The sequence below is a fragment of the Prionailurus bengalensis genome, chromosome A2 (assembly GCF_016509475.1).
Source record: "Prionailurus bengalensis isolate Pbe53 chromosome A2, Fcat_Pben_1.1_paternal_pri, whole genome shotgun sequence".
In the NCBI taxonomy this organism is placed as follows: domain Eukaryota; kingdom Metazoa; phylum Chordata; class Mammalia; order Carnivora; family Felidae; genus Prionailurus; species Prionailurus bengalensis.
In genome coordinates, this window is record NC_057348.1 from 108,742,621 (window position 1) to 108,769,541 (window position 26,921).

Genomic DNA, 26,921 nt, shown 5'->3' on the forward strand with positions numbered 1-26,921 from the left:
GTAGTTTTTTCACAAGTCCTTTCTCAAACTTAGCTGCATGCTGGAATCACCTGGAAAACCTTAAAATCTGCTGATATCTGAGTTCTACCCCCAGAAAGTATGATGTAATTTGGATGCCAGCCCGGACATTGGGTCTTAAATTATCTCCTCCAGGTGATTATAATGGGCAGCAGACTTGGCATCCCAGGTGTATATACATATGATATTCTCATTACAACTCACTACAACTGGATTGTCACCCAACTTTTTAAATCATCCCTTTACTGAAAAGATTGTCTTTCTTTCTCTCCTCTGTTACTGAAGAACTTTTTTTTTTTCAAAACTTGAATGTGCCTTATCAAAGAAATCAATTATTCTGATACATAAATTCTAATTTTGGTATACGTGCACCTTTTTCATACATGTTAAAGGCAAGGACAACAACTTTTAGCAGTGTTTATTTTCCTTAAAAGAAACTGATGGAATTGAAGGTTAAATCACCTTCGGATTGCACAGATTAAACAAAAAGGTATTACATATTTCAGTTTTACAAAGCATCTTATTGATTTAAAAGGATCCATACTATTGATAAAGTTCATGATAAAACATATATGTAAAAAGGAGACTAAAATATTTATTTTACATATCTACATGTATTCTCATATTTCTAGATCAACCACAAATCATACAGGAAAATATTTAGATACATGGAAAAGCTTCAAAACATAAAAAATTAACAGTTTGAAAAAAAATCACATGTGAAAGCTCATTAAATAATAACATTGACAAATAAATAGTTCATCAGTTTTACTTATTAGCTGCTGCCATGCATTTCTGGCATTCCATTGTAAGCAAGGGTCAGCATGCAGGGTATAATTTCATACTATGAGACTGTAAAAAGCTACAGGGCTTATTTTTGAAGTGAAATGTCACAATATCTTTCACTTTTTCAAAGGAGATCACTCATGGCTGCTAAACTTCCCATGAAAATTACCAAAAAAAAAAAAAAAGCACCTTTCTGAAGTGTTACTGTGAAGATTCATGGCAACAATTTTTTTTAACTCTTTAATTATGAAAGGGTTTTGCTGGGGATGGTGTGGGGTGGGGGATGGGCTGGGGAGTGGAGGATAACCAAGAAGCCCTTTTCTGCTTTAAAAAGTAATGATTCAGTGATGTATATAGTATCACCACTCTTTCGAGAACCATGGGGAATTAAAACTACAGGTTGCATGGAATTTAAATGCAAATTGCACTCAAGGATATGCATACATCTTGAAAAACTTGAAAAAGAAAAGCTATTCCCAGAGAAGGTCCTGATACTTAGGACAGCTTGGTGGGTTTGATCAAAGCACAAAGCATCTATTTTCAAGTAAGAAAATAGCAATGGCAGGCTTGAGTCTTCCAAGCAATCAGATCTGTAAAGCAGATGGTTACTAGCCAGTCTGGTGTCGAGAGTCTGAGTTCTAACTCAGGCTGTGCTTGCTGGATTTGCTGGCTCTTTTCCGCTCTCTGTGATGCTGGGCTGGCTTGGCAGGCGACATGCTCTCAAAGTTATGACTGGACTCATTGTGCTGCCGAGTGTACCTCTTGCACTTGCAGGCGGTGACCACTGTGATTTTGTAGGTGCGCGTGCTGCCATCTTGGCACTGAAGCTGGATTCTCTGGGTACGTGTTTTGTCATTGACACACCTCCATTCCTGGGAGCTCCTCCTGCTCCAGTACTTGGTTCCATAGCCTCCCCCTATCCAGTTGGGCAGCACCGGCAGGGGCAAGCACTCACCAGCACACACCAGCTCTTTCAGGGGGCTGATGCTGGTGCACTGGCCATCGGAGATGTATTTGGTGGAACGCAGCTCCCGGCAACCCACTTGAACTCGACCTACAGGAAACGGGAGAGCGTGCATTAAAGAGAAGAAACAAATGAACGCTTCAAAAACAACAACAACAAAGACATCTGCAATGGCAAAAACTGTATCCAAATGATAGCAAATTGTTAAATAGAAAGGGAACATCTATTTCATTTTCACAGTGCAAAAATCTGCCTGGATGAGTGTAGAGATAACTCCCGTGAAAATGATCAGTTCATATGGCTGTACATTTTTGAAATAAAATGAACTAGGCCTGATTTTTGTTTTCATGGATAACATTAATTAATTGCTTACTGAAGTGTTTGAAAATCCCATTGTTTTTTAGTGTTACTCCCCAGTAAGGGTTAAACAGTTCTTACACTTGTGTAAATATTCCTTCTTCAGTGAGCTAAGAGACTATAATGTTCTTTTTCTCACAGGTCATATCAGTTAATATCTGCAAGTGCTTTTAATTAGGTTTTTAAAAAAAATCTCCTGGGAAAATGTGAAAAGTATTTAAATATTGTGTACAATGTGTATGCTCTCTCTATATTTTGTTTCAATTATAAAATTCAGCTGCAGAGAATCATACATACGTGTGTGTACAAAGTCTGACATTTTGCATATCAACCTTAATAACTACGTTTTAAACCTAAATTCCCAAGCTATCTTTTAAAAACAAATATTAAAATGTTTGAAAGGCAAAATGTCACTACAACTCAAAATTTGAAGAATATAAAAGCCCCTAAATCAGGAACGTATGGTTGCCATAACAACTTGGCTACATTTCCATGAATTTTATGGCAGAAAAATGCCTAACATGTCTGATTTACAACTGCAAAAGGAACCATGGTGTTCGTTTCCTGAAGGCTGGTCATGGCAAACTTTTTGTTTAGTTATTTGAATCTGTTAAGTATGTTCTCTAATCAGCTGTTTCTTGTTACATGCCTTATGCAATTAAAGCAAAAATTAATCTTGAAATGTTTGAGTGTTCCTTTCCATTGCTTTGTTACCCAAACTTGAGGAAAATTGCCTGTAACAATCTCGAAAAGAAATCAAAGTTTGTTAACCAGAAAAAAAAAATGTTTATAAGGATAGACTGCTGAAATTTAAAAAATAAAAATGCTAAGGACCGGTGAAGTAGTCTTGCCTTGAAGTGGAATCCTGAAGGCTAATTTGAAGTAGATCCTGAATGAGGAGTTGGACTTTGTCTCTCGGCCTCAGTAGCTCTGAGGTGGGAGACATAGCCTAAAGGGATGCAGTAGCTGTAAAACAATTTATGTAGACACACATACATCCGTATAGAGCGTAGGATTAAAGTGAAAGGGTAAACTAGCTGACTGGTCAGTGTGCTCTGCCTGTCTCATTCTGATTCCAGCTTCCCTTCCTGCATCTGCCTTAGGAATGCACCTGGAAAGAGCCGGAGATGGATTTGACTTGCCTAGCTTTTTGTTCCCCAAGTATATACCGATTTGGCATTTTTGCAGTGACAGTTCATTGACCATGAATACCCACCACATTGCTCAGTAATCTAATAATAATCAGATACCGCCTTTGTACATAAGAGCAACTATCCTCAAGAAAGTGAAAACACCTTGGTTTTCTTAGAAAGACATTAGTAGCCCTATTTGCTTGGACTTCTCAAAGGTCAAAATTACTTCTAGCAGTTGAATGGAATTGAGGTGGAGCAAAAGATTTGTGTAAGATTTCCCGTGCACTGTTTTTCTGTGTCTCTATGAAAACCTGTTTGTTAGCATGTGAACTTTTCTTGAAAGGAGTGAAGCAAAAGTTAGGAGAAGAAATTTGAATCCCTCTAAGTAATGTTTGATTAGTGTGTCAATTCAGCAAACAGAAAAGAAAACAAATACTCCCTGTACAAAATATTATTGTACTGCTATTATTTTAAATCTCTAAAGTTATAAAAGTTTCCCCACTCTTTCACAGAAGTATACAATTAGCCCAATTTGGATCTGGTTAATAAGTAATTATGTTGGAAAAATAGGATTCTCCAATATTTTTAGTTACATCTCTCTTTTACATTGGTCATCATCAAAACTTTCAACCATTTCACTAGACATATTTTAGAAATCCTTGTGAGCCATTTTTTTTTCCCGGAAAGCTTGTGATTTCCTATACATACTTTGGTTAGTCACGTTTATGCACTTTACCACAATTGTACACGTCCTGAAATACACAGAAAACAACCCGAATGTACACTACGTAGAAGAACACTTTTTTAAAAACTCTCGTTTTGCATGATTTTTAAAAAAGCAACAGTTTAATTCCTAGAAACATTTTCTTTTTTGGATGTTTGATAGAACTTAAGTCCTCGCCTGCATTATCAAATCACTGTTTTAGTTACATTAACTTTGTAGGGAAGAATGCCAATCTACACATGCAGTAGATTACTCCCAGATTGTTTAGCAAAATATACATGGTTCAGGTTAGTTAGCAATGAAACATTCTATAGGAATGTGAGCTAATGCTACCAAAAGAGAAAAAAAAAAAAAACAAAATCCATGCAAGTAAAACACACTTACTGTTCCGATCCAGTCCAGTGTTACTGAAATGCCTGCCTCCATTTCTGGCTTGATTCATCGTGCTGTTGCTGCTGGGGTGTGCTGGAACAGGTTTAACCACATGTGAATAAAGGATTTCTGTGGCATCATTTTTAAAAGCCAAACAGCTTTTCATTAGGATGCATGCAAAGGGAATGAGATAGAAATGAATGGCAGGAGGAAGCATGGTGAGGAGAGGATTTGCTTGGCTGGAGAGCTGGTTAATTCCTTTCCCTCTGCTTCTGCACTGTAACTGTGAAATTCCTCTTCAAGGTTCCCTTTATATATCCAGTGAGGTTTGGCGTTCATTCAGGTGTAAAGTTGTATAGAGCTTCAGAGTGAAAACACAGAGAAGGGGTGGGATCCCTACATGACCCTGCAAAAGAATTTTACCAATAGAAGAGAAGACTACAGAAAAGGAGGAGCTTGGTATACAAATGGCCTGAAATTTCAGAGTTGCGCTTCATCAGTTGTCTGGGAGCTAAAGCAGCCAGGCACATTCTATAGCAACTCCAGACTATCTCCCTCTCTGCCATTTCCTTTCCTGAATCTAGTTCACATTCGGGTTTAATTTAAATGAAAATACACTGCTGTTCATTTGAAGAGATTTACATTCCCACAATTGTTCCACACTCCCCCCAGATTTTAGAGTATTTAGGGTAGGGAGCGGGTTCTTCCCAGATAATAGGAAGGAGTTCGGGTGAGTTTTGCTAGACTTGCAGTAAGCACCTATTAAACATATTTTGTTTCTCAAGAAGCAAACCGATATATTTTTTTTCCTTTAAAGTATAAGACATATGGAGCTAAAATCTGCCCCCTGGACACACTTAAATAATGCAGCTTTGATCTGCATGAACTGCTGCTCCGCTAGGTAAATTATTGCCAGGGGTTCTGTGTGGAGAATAATGAGCATAGCTCTTTCTGCAGTAAAGAAATACTATCAATTTTCATCTTAAAAATATGTCACAATTGTGAAAATTCATAGCATTTAGCATAAAAAAAAAGCCATTCCTGACAGATCATTGTTTAGCAAATTCAAAATAATTTTTTCTAGGTTTTTCATTAGCTGCCCAACACATGTTCTATCTGTATTTACTAAGCATTTTGTTCATTGCTGCCTTTGACTCTGCTGCACACATAAGAAACATACTTTCCTGACTTTCTTTATCCACACCTGCAACAGATGTTTCATTAATATTACTTACCATTCTCCATTCTTTTAAAAAAAGTCACGAAATTTCCTCTGGTTTATGGGATATTTTGATTAGAATAATTACACACTCTGAGTCATCTTTTCAATTTTAGATCTATTTTTGCCTTCTGTGCGGTTACTGACATGACCTGATAGCATAGATATTTTGTATCTCTCCCCTTTATAAACTTGGGTCTGTTATAGCTGCTATTCCTATCTATCTACCTACCTACCTGCCCACCTACCTATGTATCTATTCAGCTATCTATCCATCTATCCATCTATGTTTCTCCAAATGGCACTATTGACACTTTGAAATAGATAATTCTTTATTATGGAGGGCTGTTCTGTGTATTTAGCAGCATACCTGGCTGGCTTCTCCACACCAGATGCCAGTACTATATCCCCACCCCCTCCATTATAACCAAAAATGTCTCCAGACTTTTCCAAATATCTCCTGCAGGCCAAAATCATCTATCCATCTATCTCTCTCAATATAAAAAGAAAGTAAAATTAAGAATAAAGACTAATTATTTAATAATACTAAGAAATTACTGAGCTTTTCAAGAAGGAAAGTATTATTATGGTTTTGTTTAGAATCAGCATCTACTTCTCTGTTAGAGGTATATGCTGAAATATTCTTAGACAAAATGATAGGATGTCTGGAATAAACTTCAAAAATAATTTGGGAGGAGGTTAGTTAGAGGTGTAGGTGGGGCAAGACTGGTCATGGGTTAAGGGTTCAAATGTTCAAAATTCTACATAATCAAAATTATAAAAACTAAAGTAAAAAAAATCAATTTAATGTGTATGTCTGCTTCATAACAATCAGATCTCTATCCTAAGGTTGTATGTAGTCATTTATTCTAACATCCTTCCTGAAAAACAATATATCAGTTTACTGTATGCACATGGAAATTATATACTAGGCATCCTCTTAAAATACTAACTGAAGAAGTTTTTATCCTGCTAATCAGAGTACTTGATATCAATTACATGAAGGATGTTACTATTAACCATTTACCAGTAGACCCAATGCCTAAATGAAGCAAGGGGGTCAAAAGAATCTCATCTCTTCACCATTACTCTGTTGTGTGTCTGTGTGTCACAGTAAAATAAGATATTTTAATTTGCAGTTTAATTCCTTTTTTCTGATTTTTTAAAGTTTATTTATTCATTTTGAGACAGAGAGAGAGAGACAGAGAGAGACAGAGCACTAATGGGGGAGGGATACAGAGAGAGGGAGACACAGAATACAAAGAAGGCTCACACTGTCAGCACAGAGCCTGACGCGGGGCTCAAACTCACAAACCATGAGATCATAACCTGAGCCGAAGTCAGATGCTTAACCAATGGAGACACCCAGGCTCCCCTTGCAGTTTAATTATTACGGCGGATTAATCAGATTGACCAAATTTATTTATAATTGTTAACTCTGTTTTGCACCTGGTATTCTGCAGACTCAGCCTTAGGATATTACCTCAGGGAGAAGCAAAATTGCCAGGATGAGGGCAATATGGTTGGTGCATGTGGACAGGAAAAATTTAGAGTTCTTAGATCCAATACATCATACAGGATCAAATTAGAAAACTACTTTGATAAAATAGAAATAATCACAAATTTGCTATTTAACAGTTCTTCTGAGCAGTTTAACAGTACTTCATTAAGAATAACCACAAACTCTAAGATTATGGGTATAAATGTTTGACATAATTGATTAAGAAAGTATTCCCCTGAACAAGCTATGTTCTTTCTCATCTCCAAAACTTCATGTGCACATGGTTCTCCTTCTATTTGGAAAATCTCCCTCTATCACTTTCCTCATTCCCTTCCTCATTGGCTAATACATATCTTTCCTCCAAGACTCACTTTAGATAGAACTAGGAGTAAGGAAAGTCCCTTGCCCTCTACTTCCTCAAGTCTGGACTCAGCACCCCATCCATTGTATCAGAGTGGCCAATTGTCTGATGACTTTGAAAGCCTTGTGATACAAGAATGATTTTTATCTTACGAATAATGTTCAACAAGTGGATAAATTATTTAAGAAATATAGAAAAACTGTCCTTTCACATATTCAAAAATTGGTTAATATTTATGGTAGGCAATCAGAAAGATGGCCCCTAATAACCTTCAACTCATGATATTCACACCCCTGAGGCAATCTGCTTCTCTTCAGTGTACATTGGACCTAGAGACTAACTTCTAATGAATATAATATCGTGATGAGATGTGAATTTCATGCTTAGGTTATACCAAAAGACTGTGACTTCTGTCTTCCTTACCTGCTGTAGCTCCCTCCACTTGCTTTGCTAGAAACCAGCTGCCATGTTATAAGTTTTCCTATGGAGCGTTGGCCCAAGTGGCAAGGAATGGATGTCTCTTGCCAACAAGGAAGGGGAGCCTTCCACTAAACAAACCATGAGGACCTGAATTCTATCAACAACCACATGGATAAGTTTGAAAGAAAATCTCACAGCGCATCTTTCACGTGAGGCCTGCAGCCCCAGCTTCTACCTTGTGGCCTTATGAAAGACTTTAAGCCAGAGCCATCTCAGCAGCTATGAGATAGTAAATGTTGTTCTAACTAAGGTTTGGGGTAATTTGTTACACATCCATAGATAATTAAGGCAATATTATCTGTTTGAAAATGAAGATACAGTAATTAAGCTATTAATTTTGTGAATAATGCTAGAAACTTGAAAGCATTAGATGTGGCACCATTCAATATGGTGGTTGGGCAACTTCTGTTTTTAGGCTTTGAAATCTATTTTCTGGTCCTCCATTGAGTCATCGATGTTGTTCTATTATTAATAATCAAATAATGGTATAGAATTACCACTATTACTCTGATGTGCAAAAGCTGGAATTTAAATGCTCTAATAGTATTGTTGATCATGTGACTCCTAGCACTGGAATCAGAAAATCTGAATTCGAATCTTATTTCTGGCATTTGTAATCTGTATGAACTGGTTATATTTCCTGAAACTAACTTAGTTGCTTCATGTGTAAAACATCACCGAACTTACCTATCTCAATAAGAAATTAAAAAAAAAAAAAAAATGAAAGTGTCTAGCACAAAACCAGGCCCAAAAGAAATGGAAAAAATAGTCATTGAATATGAGTTTAAAAGTCCTGTTTCTCATTAGAGTCTTTGAATTTAAAAATGATTTTTCAAAGATTAGAGAAGTCTCCAACAAACACAATTATTCAATTTAAGATGGAGAACAAAAGTTAAAAGGAAAGAGATTGTTTAGTTTGATTAAACACTAAAGAATGTGTAAATGTTCTTTCGTTAAAAATAATTAGACTGACCAATTGTTTTTTATCTCTGACAGGGGAAGAACCAGAATAAATATAAACAAAATATGTTTACTGAATGCAATAATGAGCTATATCTCGTTCTCTATGGACTTAAACTATGTTCAGAGTGTTCCAATTAATAATAGAACTTGTGGCATTGACCACTGTTAGTTTAGAAGAGAAAGAAAGCTACTATAGAATCTTCATGCATAAAAATCCTTAAAAGAGGATGGATTAACATCTTTCGTTCATTTCATGTCAATATGTGTCGAGTCCAGTATGTGTCAAAGACGCTGCAGTTCAGGGTCTGCAAAGCTGAATGAGGCACAGCACTTACCCTCTTGCCTTTTCCCTAAAGCTCCTGTTTAGAATTCCACTAAAGGAATTCCCCTTAACTTGATCCTTCTGTAGGATTTTCTTCCTCCCTCACCACCGTTATTAGTTGTCTCTTTACTTTTATTTTGTTTAAATGTTTTTTGGTTTTATTTGTAGAATAAATGTGTTTTTGTTGTTGTTATAAGCATCCCCAACACAGATAATATTAATTTACATAGTGCTGTTTATAAGGCGCTGTGTAGCCTGACACAAGAGCCAAGTGGAAATTCAAAATCCAGTGGATACATCTCTAGATATAGTTCTCAATCTTGGCACTAGCGACATTCTGGGCCAGATCATTGTTATGGGACCTGTCCTGTGTATTGTAGGGGGTTTAGCGGCAACCCTGGGTTTTCTCCGCCAGATGCCACTTGTACCTCCCTCACCCAGCTGTGAACAACAAAAATATCTTCTTCAGACATTGTCAAATGTCCCTGATGTGAAAAACGGTCCTGGGTTTTAAACCACCAGCCTAGGCAAATTCTCCAGGAAACTTCCTAAAAATGCCAGCAAGCTGCTATTAAGGAAAACCTTATATGCAAGCTCTAGGGAACATGTCAAGACAGTAAGAAGAGGGCTTCTATATGGTTGTAAAAATTAGGGAGACTAGTAAGTTGTCCTTCTCACTGGCGTTTGCTACCTTGCACAGTAAGAACTGATCTCTTCACCATACATTCAGCTCACACAAGTCCCTGAACTCAGTGTAAGCATGGTTGGTAGCATATTAAATATCCTGTCCCCAATAATGGGAGCTAGAATTCGTTTTGTTCCACACAACCCTGATAGTTCTTCTAAAACCGTATTTTAGGGGCACCTGGTAACTCAGTTGGTTAAGTGGCCGACTTCGGTTCAGGTGGTGATCTCGCAGTCCATGGATTTGAGCCCCACATCCGGCTTTGTGCTGACAGCTCAGCCTGGAGCCTGCTTCAGATTCTGTGTCTCCATCTCTCTCTGCCCCTCCCCACTCATGCTCTCTTTCTCTCTCTCAAAAATAATTAAGCTTTAAAAATGGTCCTCAGACCTTGAATCAGAACCCCCTGAGGTAGAATCCAGGAACCTGTGTTCTAACAACTCTCCCAGTCCTTGTTCTGCGCGCTAAGGTGTGAGATGCACGACAGTAGACTGCGCACATGCCCTGTCCCCATAGTCTCCACCGCAGTTACCTCATCTGTTTAACTAGGACTCTGCTCCAGACTCTTCCAGTTTGTACAGTCAGATGGAAGCCCTGCCCTAAAGCTCAACTCAGTTGGCCAAAACCCGAACCCATTTCTTTTTCCTGTATTTATTTCTCCCTAGGGCCTGGATATTCTTGGTGTCTTCCAGTGACTGATTAATGATTTGTTCCACAGAGAGGGACACAAAAATTACCACCTACGGTGATACCATTGCTCACTAGAAATTTTGGCAGCCATATCTGATTCTCACAGCTATCAATGTTGACCCAGATTTTGGCAAAATACTTTGATCATTGTGGTTTTGATTGTTGTCCACCAACCTCAGGAGCATTCCACAGCCAAGTCAGGCTCCTAGCCCCAGCAGCATGCAGTCTCGTTTCACTCTTTCCTGAGGAATCTCTTATTCAAGTACCAATGGGTTTCCTGGCCAAGCCTAAACCTATTAGGACCTTACCTCACCAGTAGTAGAGGCCTAACAGTCTGTAGTTCCCTGGTATGTCAGAAAACTGGAGGACAAAAAGAACGTAGCAGAGAATCTGGCCCAATACCACTACAGCTTTTCTGGGAAATAAAGTTGCTGCAGAAACTTCCTAATTTCAATTCTGGTATGTTTTAATGAAGTAATTTGCTTCCAAGTTCTGTGTAGATGGGAGGTGTGGTGTAGGGGTCCCACAGCTACTTTGTAGCTGGAATGAAGGATATGTGCTAGGGAACATGGAAAACAATTGTGTCTACATTGATTGGAAAGGCAGATTGGAGCAGATCATTAACTACAGTCCTGCTTCGCAGGTTTAAAAGTTTGGAGATAATTTGGTAAACAGTGAAGAGTCACTGAAGGATGTGAATGTGAATATATGTGTTTGTTTTTTATTTTCACAAAGTAAAAACACCATGTAACTTACATACAGGTAAAGTGATAGAAAATTTCCAGTACCCCAAAGTTTCTCTCCTGTCCCCTTTCCTAGTAACCACTTTCTTCCTCCTCCCTAAAATAAAATTACTATTCTGATTTCTGACACCAGTTATTAATTTTGCCTGTTTTAGAATTTGATATAAGAATGACTTTTTTCATTGTTGTAAACTATTGAATTGCATTGACATCCACAATTCATTTATCCAGTCTAGATTGGATTGGTTCTAGCTTGTGGCTATTATGAATAAAGTTGTTATAAACATTCTAGTGCCTGTCTTTTGATGCATCTATAGATATATATTTTTGTTAAATATAAATCTAGTTGTGAAGTGGATGAAATAGAGAATTTGTATATTCAACTTTAGTAGATAATAACAAAGTTTTCCAAAGCAATCTCATTAAATGAAATGTTCACTCGCCCTGACAGATTATAAGCAGGGGAAGGTCAAGAGCACACGGTTTCAGAACACTGATTCTAGATGCAATGTGTGATATGGGTTAGGCAGAGTTACACTGCAACATAGGAAGGAGGCACATTATTTCGAGAACTTAGGTGAAAAAAAAAAATCCTGAACTTGAAAGAGAGAGGGAAGGCTAGGACAAAGATCAGAGACACTGAGAATAGGTTGGCAGTTGATTGGAAATGAAGGCAAAGGTGAAAATAAAGTTGTAAAGATGGGTGACTAGGGAAATGGTGGGGTCAGGGGAACCAGGCTGGAAGAGCTTAAAGTTTAATAATGAGTTTAGACTGCATTAGGATGTGGTTACGGTGCTGGTGGAAAACCAAGAGAAATTGTCTAAGAGACAGCTAGAATCAAAGTTCAAGAAATTTATCCAGCGAACGGTAGCAAATTTAGTCGGATGCTTTCTTAGAGTAGAACGCTAGAACTTGGTTTAGAAACCTTTTGTCAAGTAACACAAACACTTTCATTTACATACCTACTGTCATGTAATTCTGCCCCTAGATTTTTTAAACCTAATTCCCTACTTTCAGGAATTCTCAAGTAGTATAAACTACTGTATAGACATATTTGTATAAGCTTATAAAACTTATGCCCTGTGTTTTTTGCAAAACCATAAATAACAAACATCTCTCAACATTCCTTCTTTTTTTATTACCCAGATAGCAACTGGCTTAGTTCAAGTTTTCATTATTATTTGCCTGGGCTACTGTCATTAACTACTTAACTGATCTCTCATCTTACAGGCTCATCACCTTAAAATGCACTCTCCAGAAAAAGATACAGCAGGATCTTTTATTTATTAAAAAAAAATTAATGTTTATTTATTATTGAGAGACAGAGAGACACAGAGCGTGAGCATGGGAGGGGTAGAGAGAGGGGAGACACAGAATCTGAAGTAAGCTCCAGGCTCTGAGCTGTCAGCACAGAGTCTGACCTGGGGCTTGAACTCATGAACTGTGAGACCATGACCTAAGCCAAAGTTGGTCGCCTAACCAACTAAGCCACCCAGGTGCTCAACAGCAGGATCTTTTAAAAATGGATATCAGAGCATCTCATTTAAAAATGTTAGTCGAGGCGCTCCTGGGTGGCTCAATGGGTTAAGCGTCTGATTCTTGATGTGAGCTCAGGTCATGATCCCCATGCTCACAGCACACAGCACAGAGCCTGCTTGGGATTCTCTCTGGGCCCCTCCCTGGCTTGCGTGCTCTCTCTCTCTCTCTCTTTCTCTCTAGAAAAAAAAAAGTTAGTCAGTTAGATCCTTTTACTTGCAGAACAAACATCTTCATGAGCCAGCTCTCCTCCTTCCTTTCCATTCCTTAGATTTATGTTTCTATAGTAGTTTCTCATGCTCACCATTCAATTTAATGCCTTTGTGCCTTTCATTCCTGCAAATCCTCTTTTCATTATTCAAAATTCTGTTCTTGGAAGCCTTTATTGAAAACATAGACTAATTTAACAAATGACGAAATACAAAGGAAAGGACAATTGGGGGAAAAGGAAGAATATTTGGGAGATTGAGGATTAGGTATTACAATTTAGAATAATATAAAGACATTTATTTTTTATTTTTTAGTATTTATTTTATTTATTTTTTTAATTTACATCCAAGTTAGCATATAGTGCAACAATGATTTCAGGAGTAGATTCCTCAGTTCCCCTTACCCATTTAGCCCATCCCCCTCCCACAAACCCTCCAGTAACCCTCTGTTTCTTCTCCATATTTAAGAATCTTTTATGTTTTTGTCCCCCTCCCTGTTTTTATATTATTTTTGCTTCCTTTCCCTTATGTTCATCTGTTTTGTATCTTAAAGTCCTCATATGACAAAGACATTTATTTTAATCTCAGTAAAATCAGGTGATTTACATTTCCAATCCTAATATACAGCACAATGTATTTAAGATCAGTAAAATTATTTAAAATATAATTATTAAAATAGAGAAAAGGATATATGCAGATTTTCAGCACAGAATATTTTATTTATGAACCTTGAAAGAGAATACTGCTTTATATTTTTAAATTTTCTAAACAAGTGTCCTTCTTAATGCTCTCATACGATTAACAAGAAAATTAAGCTGATTACTTCACAATATTTAAGCTTATTATATTATGGAAAAGAGTTGCATCATCAGATTTCTACCTTTTTAAGAAATAGGATTATAAAATTATGAAAAGGATACATGCATGTTATAAACTGTGTCAATAGTTCATTAAGTAGGATAAAGTCACGTCTTCCCATTTCTCCTCCAACCCCACTACCCAGAAATAATCAGTTAGGAGTATCTTATGATGTTTTCCAACATCTGCATTTATAAGCTAATTTAAATATGATATGCATATACATACACATATATATTTTTAACTTTTGTCATAAAGACAGGAACATGCTATACATAGGAGTTCTCAAATTACATTGAGTATTTAATGACCTATCTTGGACATTTTCCTGTATCAGAACATACAGGTTTGCCTCATTCTTTTCAACTTTAGCATTGGATGGGCTACATGGATCTTATATAAACTATCCATTAATTCCCTTCTGATAAAATATTTAGATTGTTTTTAGATGATCTCCTTTATATATGTTACAGGATATTTGTTCTAGACAATCACTTAGCGTCCATTTTTTTCCTTTGCCTTCATCCAGGAAGTTGAGGAGGAGGTAGAATTGGGAGGGAAGGACTGGGGTTGGGTATATGTGCTTCATGAAAGACCAGAGGCCAAGCCCTACTCCCTGACAGTGTCCCAGACAGGTGGCTAATATTCAGAAAGGCACGATAACCACCTTCATTAAAGTTCCAGTAGGATATGTAATTTCAGAGCCTCTGTACTAGAGGCTAAAGTCTGGGATTGTGATGCCTCCTGCTTTGGTCTTCTTCTTCAAAATTACTTTGGCTATTCGGGGCCTTTTGTGGTTCCATATGAATTTTAGGATTGCTTGTTCTAGCTTCAAGAAGAATGCTGGTGCAATTTTGATTGGGATTGCATTGAATTTGTAGATGGCTTTGGGAGTATTGACATTTTAACAATATTTATTCTTCCAATCCATGAGCACGGAATGTTTTTCCATTTCTTTATAACTTCTTCAATTTCCTTCATAAGCTTTCTATAGTTTTCAGCATACAGATCTTTTACATCTTTGGTTAGGTTTAATCGTAGGTATTTTATGCTTCTTGGTGCAATTGTGAATGGGATCAATTTCTTTATTTGTCTTTCTGTTGCTTCATTATTAGTGTATAAGAATGCAACTGATTTCTGTACATTGATTTTGTATCCTGTGACTCTGCTGAATTCATGTATCAGTTCTAGCAGACTTTTGGTGGAGTCTATCGGGTTTTCCATGTATAATATCATGTCTTCTGCAAAAAGTGATAACTTGACTTCATCTTTGCCAATTTTGATGCCTTTGATTTCCTTTTGTTGTCTGATTGCTGATGCTAGAACTTCCAACACTATGTTAAACAACAGGGGTGAGAGTGGACATCCCTGTCGTGTTCCTGATCTCAGGGGAAAAGCTCTCAGTTTTTCCCCATTGAGGATGATGTTAGCTGTGGGCTTTTCATAAATGGCTTTTATGATGTTTAAGTATGTTCCTTCTATCCCGACTTTCTCGAGGGTTTTTATTAAGAAAGGATGCTGAATTTTGTCAAATGCTTTTTCTGCATCGATTGACAGGATCATATGGTTCTTATCTTTTCTTTTATTAACGTCATGTACCACATTGATTGATTTGCAAATGTTGAACCAACCCTGCAGCCCAGGAATGAATCCCACTTGATCATGGTGAATAATTCTTTTTATATGCTTTTGAATTCCATTTGCTAGTATCTTAGTGAGAATGTTTGCATCCATATTCATCAGGGATATAGCCTGTAGTTCTCTTTTTTTTTGCTGGGTCTCTGTCTTGTTTAGGAATCAAAGTAATGCTAGCTTCATAGAATGAGTCTGGAAGTTTTCCTTCCCTTTCTATTTTTTGGAACAGCTTGAGAAGGATAGGTATTATCTCTGCTTTAAATGCCTGGTAGAATTTCCCTGGGAAGCCATCTGGTCCTGGACTCTTATTTTTTGGGAGATTTTTGATAACTGATTCAATTTCTTCACTGGTTATGGGTCTGTTCAAGTTTTTTATTTCCTCCTGTTTCAGTTTTGGAAGTGTGTGGGTGCTTAGCAATTTGTCCATTTCTTCCAGGTTGTCCAGTTTGTTGGCATATAATTTTTCATAGTACTCCCTGATAATTGCTTATATTTCTGAGGGATTGGTTGTAATAATTCCATTTTCATTCATGATTTTATCTATTTGGGTCATCTCCCTTTTCTTTTTGAGAAGCCTGGCTAGAGGTTTACTAATTTTGTTTATTTTTTCAAAAAACCAACTCTTGGTTTCATTGATCTGCTCTACAGTTTTTTTAGATTCGATATTGTTTATTTCTGCTCTGATCTTTATTATTCCTCTTCTTCTGCTGGATTTGGGGTGTCTTTGCTGTTTTGTTTATTTCCTTTAGGTGTGCTGTTAGATTTTGTATTTGGGATTTTTCTTGTTTCTTGAGATAGGCCTGGATTGCAATGTATTTTCCTCTCAGGACTGCCTTCGCTGCATCCCAAAGAGTTTGGATTGTTGTATTTTCATTTTCATTTGTTTCCATATATTTCTTAATTTCTTCTCTAATTGCCTGGTTGACCCATTCATTCTTTAGTAGGGTGTTCTTTAACCTCCATGCTTTTGGAGGTTTTCCAGACTTTTTCCTGTGGTTGATTTCAAGCTTCATAGCATTGTGGTCTGAAAGTATTCGTGGTATGATCTCAATTCTTTTATACTTATATAAAGGGCTGCTTTGTGACCCAGTATGTGATCTATCTTGGAGAAAGTTCCATGTGCACTCGAGAAGAAAGTATATTCTGTTGCTTTGGGATGCAGAGTTCTAAATATATCTGTCAACTCCATGTGATCCAATGTATCATTCAGGGCCCTTGTTTCTTTATTGATCCTGTGTCTAGATGATCTATCCATTGTTGTAAGTGGAGTGTTAAAGTCCCCTGCAATTACCACATTCTTATCAATAATTTTGCTTATGTTTGTGATTGTTTTATATATTTGGGGGCTCCCGTATTTGGCGCATAGACATTTATAATTGTTAGCTCTTCCTGATGGATAGACCCTGTAATTATTATATAATGCCCTTCTTCATCTCTTGTTACAACCTTTAATTAATTAACTAATTAATTAGTTAATTAATTTATTTATTTTAATTTTTTTTAATGTCTATTTATTTTTGAAACAGAGAGAGACAGAACATGAACAGGGGAGGGTCAGAGAGAGAGGGAGACACAGAATCCGAAGCAGGCTCCAGGCTTTGAGCTGTGAGCACAGGGCGCGACATGGGGCTCAAACTCACGGAGTGTGAGATCATGCCCTGAGCTGCAGTCGGACACTCAACTGACTGAGCCACCCAGGCGCCCCTACAACCTTTAATTTAAAGTCTAGTTTGTCTGATATAAGTAGGGCTACTCCAGCTTTCTTGTGAGTTCCAGTAGCATGATAGATAGTTCTCCATCCCCTCACTTTCAATCTGAAGGTGTTCTCAGGTGTAAAATGAGTCTCTTGTAGACAGCAAATGTATGGGTCTTGTTTTTTATTCATTTTGATACCCTATGCCTTTTGGTTGGAGCATTTAGTCCATTTACATTCAGTATTATTATAGAAAGATATGGGTTTAGAGTCATTGTGATGTCTGTAGGTTTCATGCTTGTAGTGATGTCTCTGGTACTTTGTGGTCCTTGCAACATTTCACTCACAGAATCCCCCTTAGGATCTCTTGTAGGGCTGGTTTAGTGGTGATGAATTCCTTCAGTTTCTGTTTGTTTGGGAAGACCTTTATCTCTTCTTCTATTCTGAATGACAGACTTGCTGGATAAAGGATTCTCAGCTGCGTATTTTTTTCTGTTCATCACATTGAAGATTTCCTGCCATTCCTTTCTGGCCTGCCAAGTTCCAGTAGATAGGTCTGCCACTAGTCTTATTGGTCTCCCTTTATATGTTAGAGCCCGTTTTTCCCTAGCTGCTTTCAGAATTTTCTCTTTATCCTTGTATTTTGCCAGTTTCATTAAGATATATCGTGCATAAAATCGATTCAAGTTATGTCTGAAGGGAGTTCTGTGTGCCTCTTGGATTTCAATGCCTTTTTCCTTCCCCAGATCAGGGAAGTTCTCAGCTATGATTTGTTCAAGTACACCTTCAGCCCCTTTCTCTCTCTCTTCCTCTTCTGGAATTCCTATTATACGGATATTGTTCCATTTCATTGCATCACCTAGTTCTCTAATTCTCCCCTCAAACTCCTGGATTTTTTTATCTTTTTCTCAGCTTCCACTTTTTCCATAATTTTACCTTCTAATTCACCTATTCTCTCCTCTGCCTCTTCAATCCAAGCTGTGGTTGCCTCCATTTTATTTTGTACCTCATTTATAGCATTTTTTATCTCCTCCTATTTCTTAGTCCCTTGATCTCTGTAGCAATAGATTCTCAGCTGTCCTCTATACTTTTTTCAAGTCCAGCAATTTGTTTTATGACTATTATTCTAAATTCATGTTCCGTTATATTGCTTAGAACGTTAAACGTTTTTGATCAATTTGTTAGCTGTCTCTACTTCCTGGAGTTTCTTTTGAGGAGAATTCTTCCGTTTTGTCATTTTGGGTAGTCCCTGTGGTGGCTCCAAACTTAGGGCACTCCCCTGTGCTGTCTGGAGTAACTTGTGTTGACGGGCGGGGCCGCAGTCAGATCTGATGTCTGCCCTCAGCCCACCGCTGGGGCCACAGTCAGACTGGTGTGTACGTTATCTTCCCCTCTCCCAGGGGCAGGACTCACTGTGGAGTGGTGTGGCCTCTGTCTGGGCTACTTGCACATTTCCAGGCTTGTGGTGCTGCTTTGATGGGATCTGGCATATTAGCCGGGGTGGATCCGCAAGGTGCACAGGGGCAGGAGGGGCAGGCTTAGCTCCCTTTGCCATCGGTGGTCCCCTGTGGGAGGGGTCCTGCAGCACCAGGAGGGAGGCAGGCAGACTCATTGGAGGGATGGATCCACAGAAACACAGTGTTGGGTGTTTGAGCGGTGCAAGCAAGTTCCGTGTGGGGAACTGGTTCCCTTTGGGATTTCAGCTGGGGGATGGGAGAGGGAGATGGCACTGCCCAGAGCCTTTGTTCCCTACCGAGCTGAGCTCTGTCTTCCAGGTATCAACCCTTCTCCCTCCCATTGTCCTCTCGCCCTCCCGCTCTCTGAGCAGAGCTGGTGGCTTATAACATTCCAGATGTTAAGTCCCACTGGCTGTCAGAACTCATGCAGTCCGGCCTCTCCACTTTTGCAAGTCAGACTCGGGGGCTCTGCCTTGCTGGGTGGGCTGCCCCTCCACCACCCTGGCTCCCTCCCACCAGTCCCTGTAGCGCCTACCGCCTCTCCGCCCTTCCTACCCTCTTCCGTGGGCCTCTTGTCTACGCGTGGCTCCAGAGAGTCTGTTCGGCTAGTCTTCTGGCAGTTTTCTGGGTTATTTAGGCAGATGTGGGTGGAATCTAAGTGATCAGCAGGACCCAGTGAGCCCAGCATCCTCCTATGCCGCCATCTTCCCCCCCAAAAAATGTAATTCCATAGCCTCTGAACCTGAAGGGAACATGTAGCCTAGAAATGGGTATCCAGTAGGGAATGACTGCTGATGACCACCAGTGCCTAGAGGAACCTCCCCAGTGCCTTAGCCTTATGGAGAAAACTCTGCAAAGCCCTTGATGAGGGGCAAGGGAAGGAGCGAAAGGAAAACGAGGGCCAGGTTTTTAAATAAAATTGATTTAAAAATATAAAGAAATGCATACATGTATATATGCATTATATACATATGCATATGTATATACATACATATATATCACAATATATATATTTTCATATCTAAGCTTCTACACCAGAATTCATACCATCTTCATAAACATTTGCAATTTCCAAAACACCAAGTTATTTTATCTATCTTGATATTTTAAAGTTGCATGTCAATTTTCGAGACTTTTTATCCATAAGAAGATAGTTCTTTTACATTGATTAATGAAACAATCCCCACTTAAAATAGTGTTCCTTTATCTCGACATAGTTACATGTGGAATTTTCTGACATCCATTTGCTCTCTTAAAATGTAATTCCAACAAAAATAAACCATGCCTTTGCTACTTTAAGGATTTATTATATCACTTTGATTTCATACTGACATCAAGCATGGCTTGGAACACATAATATGAAGAGAAAAGATTTAATAGTTTATTTTGAAGAGAAAAAAATAATTTCTTTATGGAAAATCCATGTCTGCATTATGATCATTAATTTTTTTTGTTTGCCATTGCTTTTACCTTTAATTGGTACTTTTGCAATCTTTATTGAAGGCTTTAGCTTCGTTTAAGGTTGGCAAAAGATTAAGTCAATTAAAAATCTCATGGAAACAATTTAACCATTATTCTCTGATTAAGAAGCATTGATTAAAATTGCTTTCAACAAGGAAAGACAGAGAGGATCCTTAAAACGTCTTACGGCTTAGAATTTTATTATGTCAACTAACAGTTTAGATTGCCTTCGGGCCTAACTCTCCAGCCTGTTTATATAGCAGTTGGGGCTGTTGGCCTGACGGTGGTCGGGGAGACAAGGCTCTTCTGACAAACAGCCAAAGAAGAAGTTAAAACAGACTGGGGAAAGTCCGCTCCTGCCAGGACATTGCAAGCTGTTTAGTGACCATCGAAATGTTCTGCTGGTTTTGTTGCCATACTTGGTAGTCCTGGGAATCTTGCTAGTCTCAGAAGTTGAGCAAAACAAAATACAACTGTGCACAGCCACGCCCTAGGGTGACTGTCTCCAAATACCATACAAGTCCGAGGCTGAAGCACTTGAAAGGCTTGCGTCCCTCCAGATGAAATCTTCATAAGATTGAGCCTTTAAAGACAACCCTTAAGCACATAAATGTTGTCATTTACGGCACGATCTCAACGCTATTTTCCCTTTCCAATTATAAAGGTGGCTAATGCACTTGATAATTACAGTTCCTTAAAATTTATTCACTCTGGAGTAGATCAGCTCAGAAATGTTGGCACTGTTTCAGTGTTCCTTAACAACTGCTTGCCAAACCACTCTTTGATCCAGTGAAATCATCATATGATTCAAAACAAGGCCTACAGCCTTTCAAGAATTCACATCTTAAATCCTCATCTTCATTGCTCAACCTCTCCACGTTGGACCTAAAAATTGATTTTTCCTTATCAATGCCAAAGGGATACATTTTTTTCACTGTGGGATTTATAATATGCTTTCTTTGTTGCCCTTCATTTATTTACCACTACAGCTAACACATACTGAGTACTTAGTATGTACGAGAGATTGTGGCTTGCCCTGCAGTGATAGAATAAACTACCTCCCCTAAATTCACTGCACAAGATTAAGACAGTCAGTTAAACAGATAATTACAGTATAGGGCTAGAAGTCGGGGCAGGAGAGAATAAAAGAATTGATCTAGAGCTCAAAGTCACTGGTGAGGACCAGAAAGATTTCCAGGGGGTGTGAATTCCGAGCACAGTATTAAGGATAAACAGAAGGAGGCAGATTAAAAAGCAAGTAAGTTGCAGTATTCTAGACAGAAGAAATAGTATGTGCTCAAAGATCTGGCAGTGACAGAAAGCACAGCAAATTTTAGAAACTAAACCCGTCTTGCTTGCCTTGAAATGCCTCCCATGGAGTAGTTAGAAGAGTCCAGAGAAATAAGCACTGGAAGAATTTGAACAACATTTTCTCAGCCTAAGGAGTTTTAATTTGATTCTTTATTTTGTTTATTTTTTGTTTGAGAGACAGAGAGACAGGGTGCAAGGGAGTGAGGGGCAAACAGAGAGTGGGAGATAAAGAGAGAATCCCACAAGGGGCAGAGGAAGAGAGAGAGAGAGAGAGAGAGAGAGAGAGAGAGAGAGAGAGAGAAGCAGGGCTCCGAATCACGAACTGTGATATCATGACCTGAGCCAAAGTCAGATGCTTAACTGACTGAGTCACCCAGTCCCCCTTTGAATTTTACTCTAAAATCAACGTGAACTCCTAGAATTTTGAGCAAAGAAGTGACATGAGTAGTTTGGGGTTTTGGACAGATAACTCTGAGGGGTTGTAGAAGAAATTTAAATTTCAGAAATATTTAGCATTGGGTGAACATAACTCTAATCAAATGGAGGACTGAGGAGAGAATCCAGGCCTGAAAACAGGGCTGGGCTAAAAGCTGAGGGTTGAACCATCACCTCTGTAGGTCAGGAGTATCATTAAGAAAGAAAAACTAAAGAGGGAAAACTGAAAAGGACGGGGGGGGGGGAAGGGAAAATGAGGGGACTGAGGAACTGGAGAGAGGAGAAAAGAAAAAGAGGGAGGGAAAGTGGAGGTGATTTGGAACAAACTCTGGCTGCATAAATCATAGCTCTCCTACTGGCGACAGACAAGGGGCTGGGAGGGCAAAGTCAGGATATTCCAACGGTGTTCTATGTCTTCAAAAAGACACAAATTATTTTCTTTTAGAAAAAAACACTTTATTGAGGTACGATTGACATATAAAAAGCTGTACATACAGAATGTACACAACTTGGTGATTTGAAGATAGATGCACACTGTGAAACTATCACCCCAATCAAGGCCATAAACTTATCTAATCACCTCCAAAGGTTTGCTCCCACTTCCTTTATTTTTTCTTAAGTTTTTGTCCATGTGTTCTGTTTATTTCTGTCCTTTATTCAGGTTTTGTAGTTTTATTTGTATCTGTCTATACATTTTTTAAGTTTAATCAGAACCATATTTTATGTTTTAGGCTGCTGTTGAAATGAGAGTCTCTTACATCATATTTTCTAAATGTTCATTGAAAAGCTAAAGAATTGGATAATTGATCTTGTAACTGACCACAGTACTAATGCTGTTCAATACATTTTTAGTTAACTATCTCAGTATTTCCTGATAATCACATCATCTGGCAATAATGATAACTCTGTTCCTGTCTTTTCACTATTTTGTGCTTTTTTTTCTCATCCAATGTTGTCATTTATGCCTCTGGTTAAAACTTTCCACCGATGTTAATTTAAAGCAGCGATGATGGGTAGGCAATCTTAGATTGTTCCTGACTTAACATGGAAAGATTCTAATATTTCATCCTTAGGTTTCATGTGGATAGATATTTCAGTTGTCTCTAATTCTTTGACAATTTTTTTTGGTTGTCTCTAATTCTTTGACAATTCAAACATACTGAAGAAAACATCTTTGTGCATCAATATTTGTATCTCTTATCATTTCCTTAAAATGGGCTCCATAATGTTTGGTTCCGGATACCCAATTGTTTCCAACGCTTCATGTACAAACTTACCTACACTGTAGACGTCCCATCTTTTTTTTTTTTAATTTTTTTTCAATGTTTTTATTTATTTTTGGGACAGAGAGAGACAGAGCATGAGCGGGGGAGGGGCAGAGAGAGAGGGAGACATAGAATCGGAAACAGGCTCCAGGCTCTGAGCCATCAGCCCAGAGCCTGACACGGGGCTCGAACTCACGGACCGCGAGATCGTGACCTGGCTGAAGTCGGACGCTTAACCGACTGTGCCACCCAGGCGCCCCAAGACGTCCCATCTTTACAAGCATTTAGGATTGTCAATTTTTAATATTCTCGTGATTTAATTGATAAAGAATATTTTTAAATTAAATAGGTAATAAACACTATAAGTTTTCATTTCTTTGCTCATTATTGCATTGGTTCTTTTTTCATTTATTAATTGGCAATTTTAACTACTCTGAAAATTAATCCATATTTTTATGTAGTTTAAGTTCTGAAAACTATAGTAAAAAAAATGATTCCTTGATTATTCTGTGTGCTCACTTTAGCCTATTTGATAATGCCAAGTTGCTCTTCAAAAATATTCTATTGGATAAGCATCAGCCATAAGTGAAAGGGCCCATTTCTTTCGATCCACCCTAAACCTGAGAAGAATAATTTTTTATTGAATTGCCAATTTAATGGGTGAAAATTGTGTATGTTGAATATTTCACTTCATCTCTAAAATTGTTCATGAATGGGACCATTTTTCATGTCTGCCATCAGGTTTTTTCTTCCTTTATAACTTGCCTCTTCATCTTTAAATTGTATTTACTTTATTCTTTCAATGTATTTGTAAGAGGTCTTTACCTATGAAGTTATTACAAATGCTTTATCATAAATAGACAGTGTTTTGTTTGTTTTTTTTCTTTTCAACTTAATCATGCTGGTGGTCTTCCTTGTTTGTAGCATTGAGCATTTCGTGGGCACTGTCTCAGGCTCCAGCCTCCTCTCCTATTCCCAGCACTGTTGTGAAGTCCATTTCCCTACTGGCTTCACTCAGCTTCCTTTGGGTGCAGCCTGAGAACACTCACCTGAAGACCTTGTCCCTGAACCTCTTGCTTCCTGCTCTGGGCTGTCTTTGCCCTGATAGTAGCACACCCCCAGGAACTCACTTGTGCCCAGTTTTGCAATGTGAAAACATGGCAGAATCAATACTCTCTGGTTACTGCCACCGTGGACTAAGAAGGTCTACGGGCAGTGGAACTTCTTCCTTGTGCCTCCAAGCACAATGATATTTGTAGTGTTCTCAGAACATCTCTAGGTACAGAGTAATTTAACACACGAAGAGGAGCAAACTGAATAATGTATCCTTGTATTGACTTTTTCTGCTTCTGTCACTCACTGCTGCCATCTGGGATCACATTTCTAAAAAAAACTCACACATGAATCTTTGTCTTAGACTGCTTAGAGGCTAAATCATATATGGTTTTTACATATAAGACTTAGTCTGTCTACGCGTGGCATGGGTATATATGATGACATATATAATTCATTTATTTTATAGTTTCTGATTATATCTTCATGTTTACAAAAGCTTTTCCTATCACCAGGGTCAGGTATACATATATGCACATTTTACTTCTTTGTGATTCACAGACTTTATTATATAACATTTATTTGATAGGGTGCAAGGTAGCGAGCTTATTTGTTATGCTTCCCCCCCAAATTTTTAAGTAAATTTTTAAATAAAGTCTTACTGAACATCTAAACCTTTCCCACTGATTTTATCCATTAACATTTCAGACTTACAGAGAGTTACAGATTAACAAGAAGAAACGAAGCCTCTCATGCCTACTCTACTTCATAATACTAGAATTATGATTTAATTAGCCAAATATACATAAATGCAAAGATCCACACAACTGGAGCAGATGTACTATATCTTGGTGCTTTTTCTTGGTTTCCACAGTGGACTCACAGCTACTGGTGACCTACCACACAGACGCTTGTCACAGCAGAGTAAACAGCCGACCTACAGCTTTCTGTAAGTCTTAAACATTTGGGGTTTATATCCTCAACTAAGAAGATCTTACATCAACAACCTAATTGCCTCCATTTATGGACATTTTTATGAACATGAAATTATTGGGGTTTTCTTTTTTTAAAGAAACCTGATTATCAGCAAGGTCACTACAACATGGAGGTCGACTGTAAGAAATGGACAGTACCCTGATATTCATGATATACATCATTGACTTAATCTGAGTATCTCAAAAAAAAAAAATAACTAAAAATAAAACAAAAAATGAACTGCTGTCCCACAATCACTCACTAAATATTCTGGTGCAGGTGGTTGTTTTTGGCCTTCAGACCTGTGTCACTGAGGTTTCAGTCTATTCCTATGACAAGGATTACTGAGGCTTTTAAAATATGTTTTAATACCTGAGAGAGCAAATCCTTTCTCACTATTCTCCTTTTTCCAAAACTTGTTGGGTGTTCTGGTTTGCTTATGCTTCCAGTTGAGATTTAAAATTACTTTGTCAAGTTCTCTTAACAATGTGGCAGATGCAGAGGTGCAACCCTCCACCCTGATGCCCTTTCAAGGAAGGGCTTGTTGTCCATCTGTGGGGACTGCATAGACACCTTCCAGATGTCAGCAACTCTTCCATTGGCCACTTCCATTGAGTAACTGGGAGAAGTACTAGTTGTCAGAAGTTCAGAAATAGTCACAGTGAAACCGATGAAGCACTGAAGTAGTAATTAGTGAAATTTTATTGTGCACACACCAAAAAAAAACAGTTTGCAAGTGAGAAGCACTCAAACCAAAATGTCGAATGAGGCTCAGGGGTATTTTGTTATAAAGCAGCTTATATAATGAGAAACCAGTGACTTTATTCTTCACAGTGATTGGTCATAATAGTAGAATTTTCTTAAATGATAGGGAACTGGTCATGGGTTACCTCATATCAACCTTGAGAAACAGTTTAAGTTTTGCTTTTGATTTTCAGAGGCATAAGCAAGAAATAGCCCAGGTCAAGTCAGTCTTGCAAAATATGTTAAATTAAGCTTTGCTTGAAAGACTAAACCGGTTTTGTCTGCTCAGGGAATTTTCAAAGTCAGTCTCTGTTTTTTATTTTAACAATTCTCCCCTGTTGGCAGGCTGAGAATATGACCAACCAGAAGAGCATTAATAGTTCTTCTCGGTTAGCACCGTTGATGTAGTCAGACTGAAGAATCACACATTCGCTGTTTCCATTAGTTGAGTCATCAGGCTGGAGGGTCATGTAGTCACCGTCTTCATCATTTATGTGGTAATTGTTGATTTCATCCAGTTGTTCAATCCTGATGGACACCATTTGGTGCATGAGCAGCTGACGAGAGGCATGTAAAACCCTCGAGAGTATACAACACACCAGAGAGGTTAATATGAGGACTATAAAAACAACAGCCAAGGATTAAAAATTGCCCAGAGTAGAGATTCCCAGGAGCCAAGATTTAAACAAACAACTCAGATGAATTATAATTTTTAAAAGTTTTTGTTCTACATTGGCATAACATGATATATTAGCAATCATATATCCCCATGATTATTTAGGACAGAATGAATGGGAGGATATTTTATTTTGGGAGATGGTAGTACATAGATTAGGCCTCTCTGTGATGTGAGCAGTCAAGTACTTTAATAAGATGCCTTCCTACGGAAACAAAAAGAAAACAAGTGTTCATAGTTTGAACAAATTATACATTCAGTTTCTGAGTATGGACAGCAATCAGTTGAGAAAATTTC

General features: G+C 38.1%; 1 protein-coding gene across 2 annotated transcripts in view; it reads right to left on the reverse strand.

The window, feature by feature from the left end:
- Window positions 1–421: 421 nt before the first annotated feature.
- The window catches only part of SOSTDC1 (sclerostin domain containing 1), a 66,458-nt gene continuing 39,958 nt past the window's right edge, over window positions 422–26,921 (reverse strand). The window contains exons 3-4 of one of the 2 annotated variants that reach the window (XM_043589021.1): window positions 4,367–4,447; window positions 422–1,858 (exon numbers count right to left, since the gene is read on the reverse strand). In XM_043589021.1, coding sequence (XP_043444956.1) covers window positions 1,443–1,858; window positions 4,367–4,447 — 497 coding nt within the window. In that variant the 3' untranslated portion in view covers window positions 422–1,442. Of the gene's footprint in view, window positions 1,859–4,366; window positions 4,746–26,921 lie in introns of those variants that run through there. The other variant, XM_043589020.1, reaches the window with a different exon arrangement.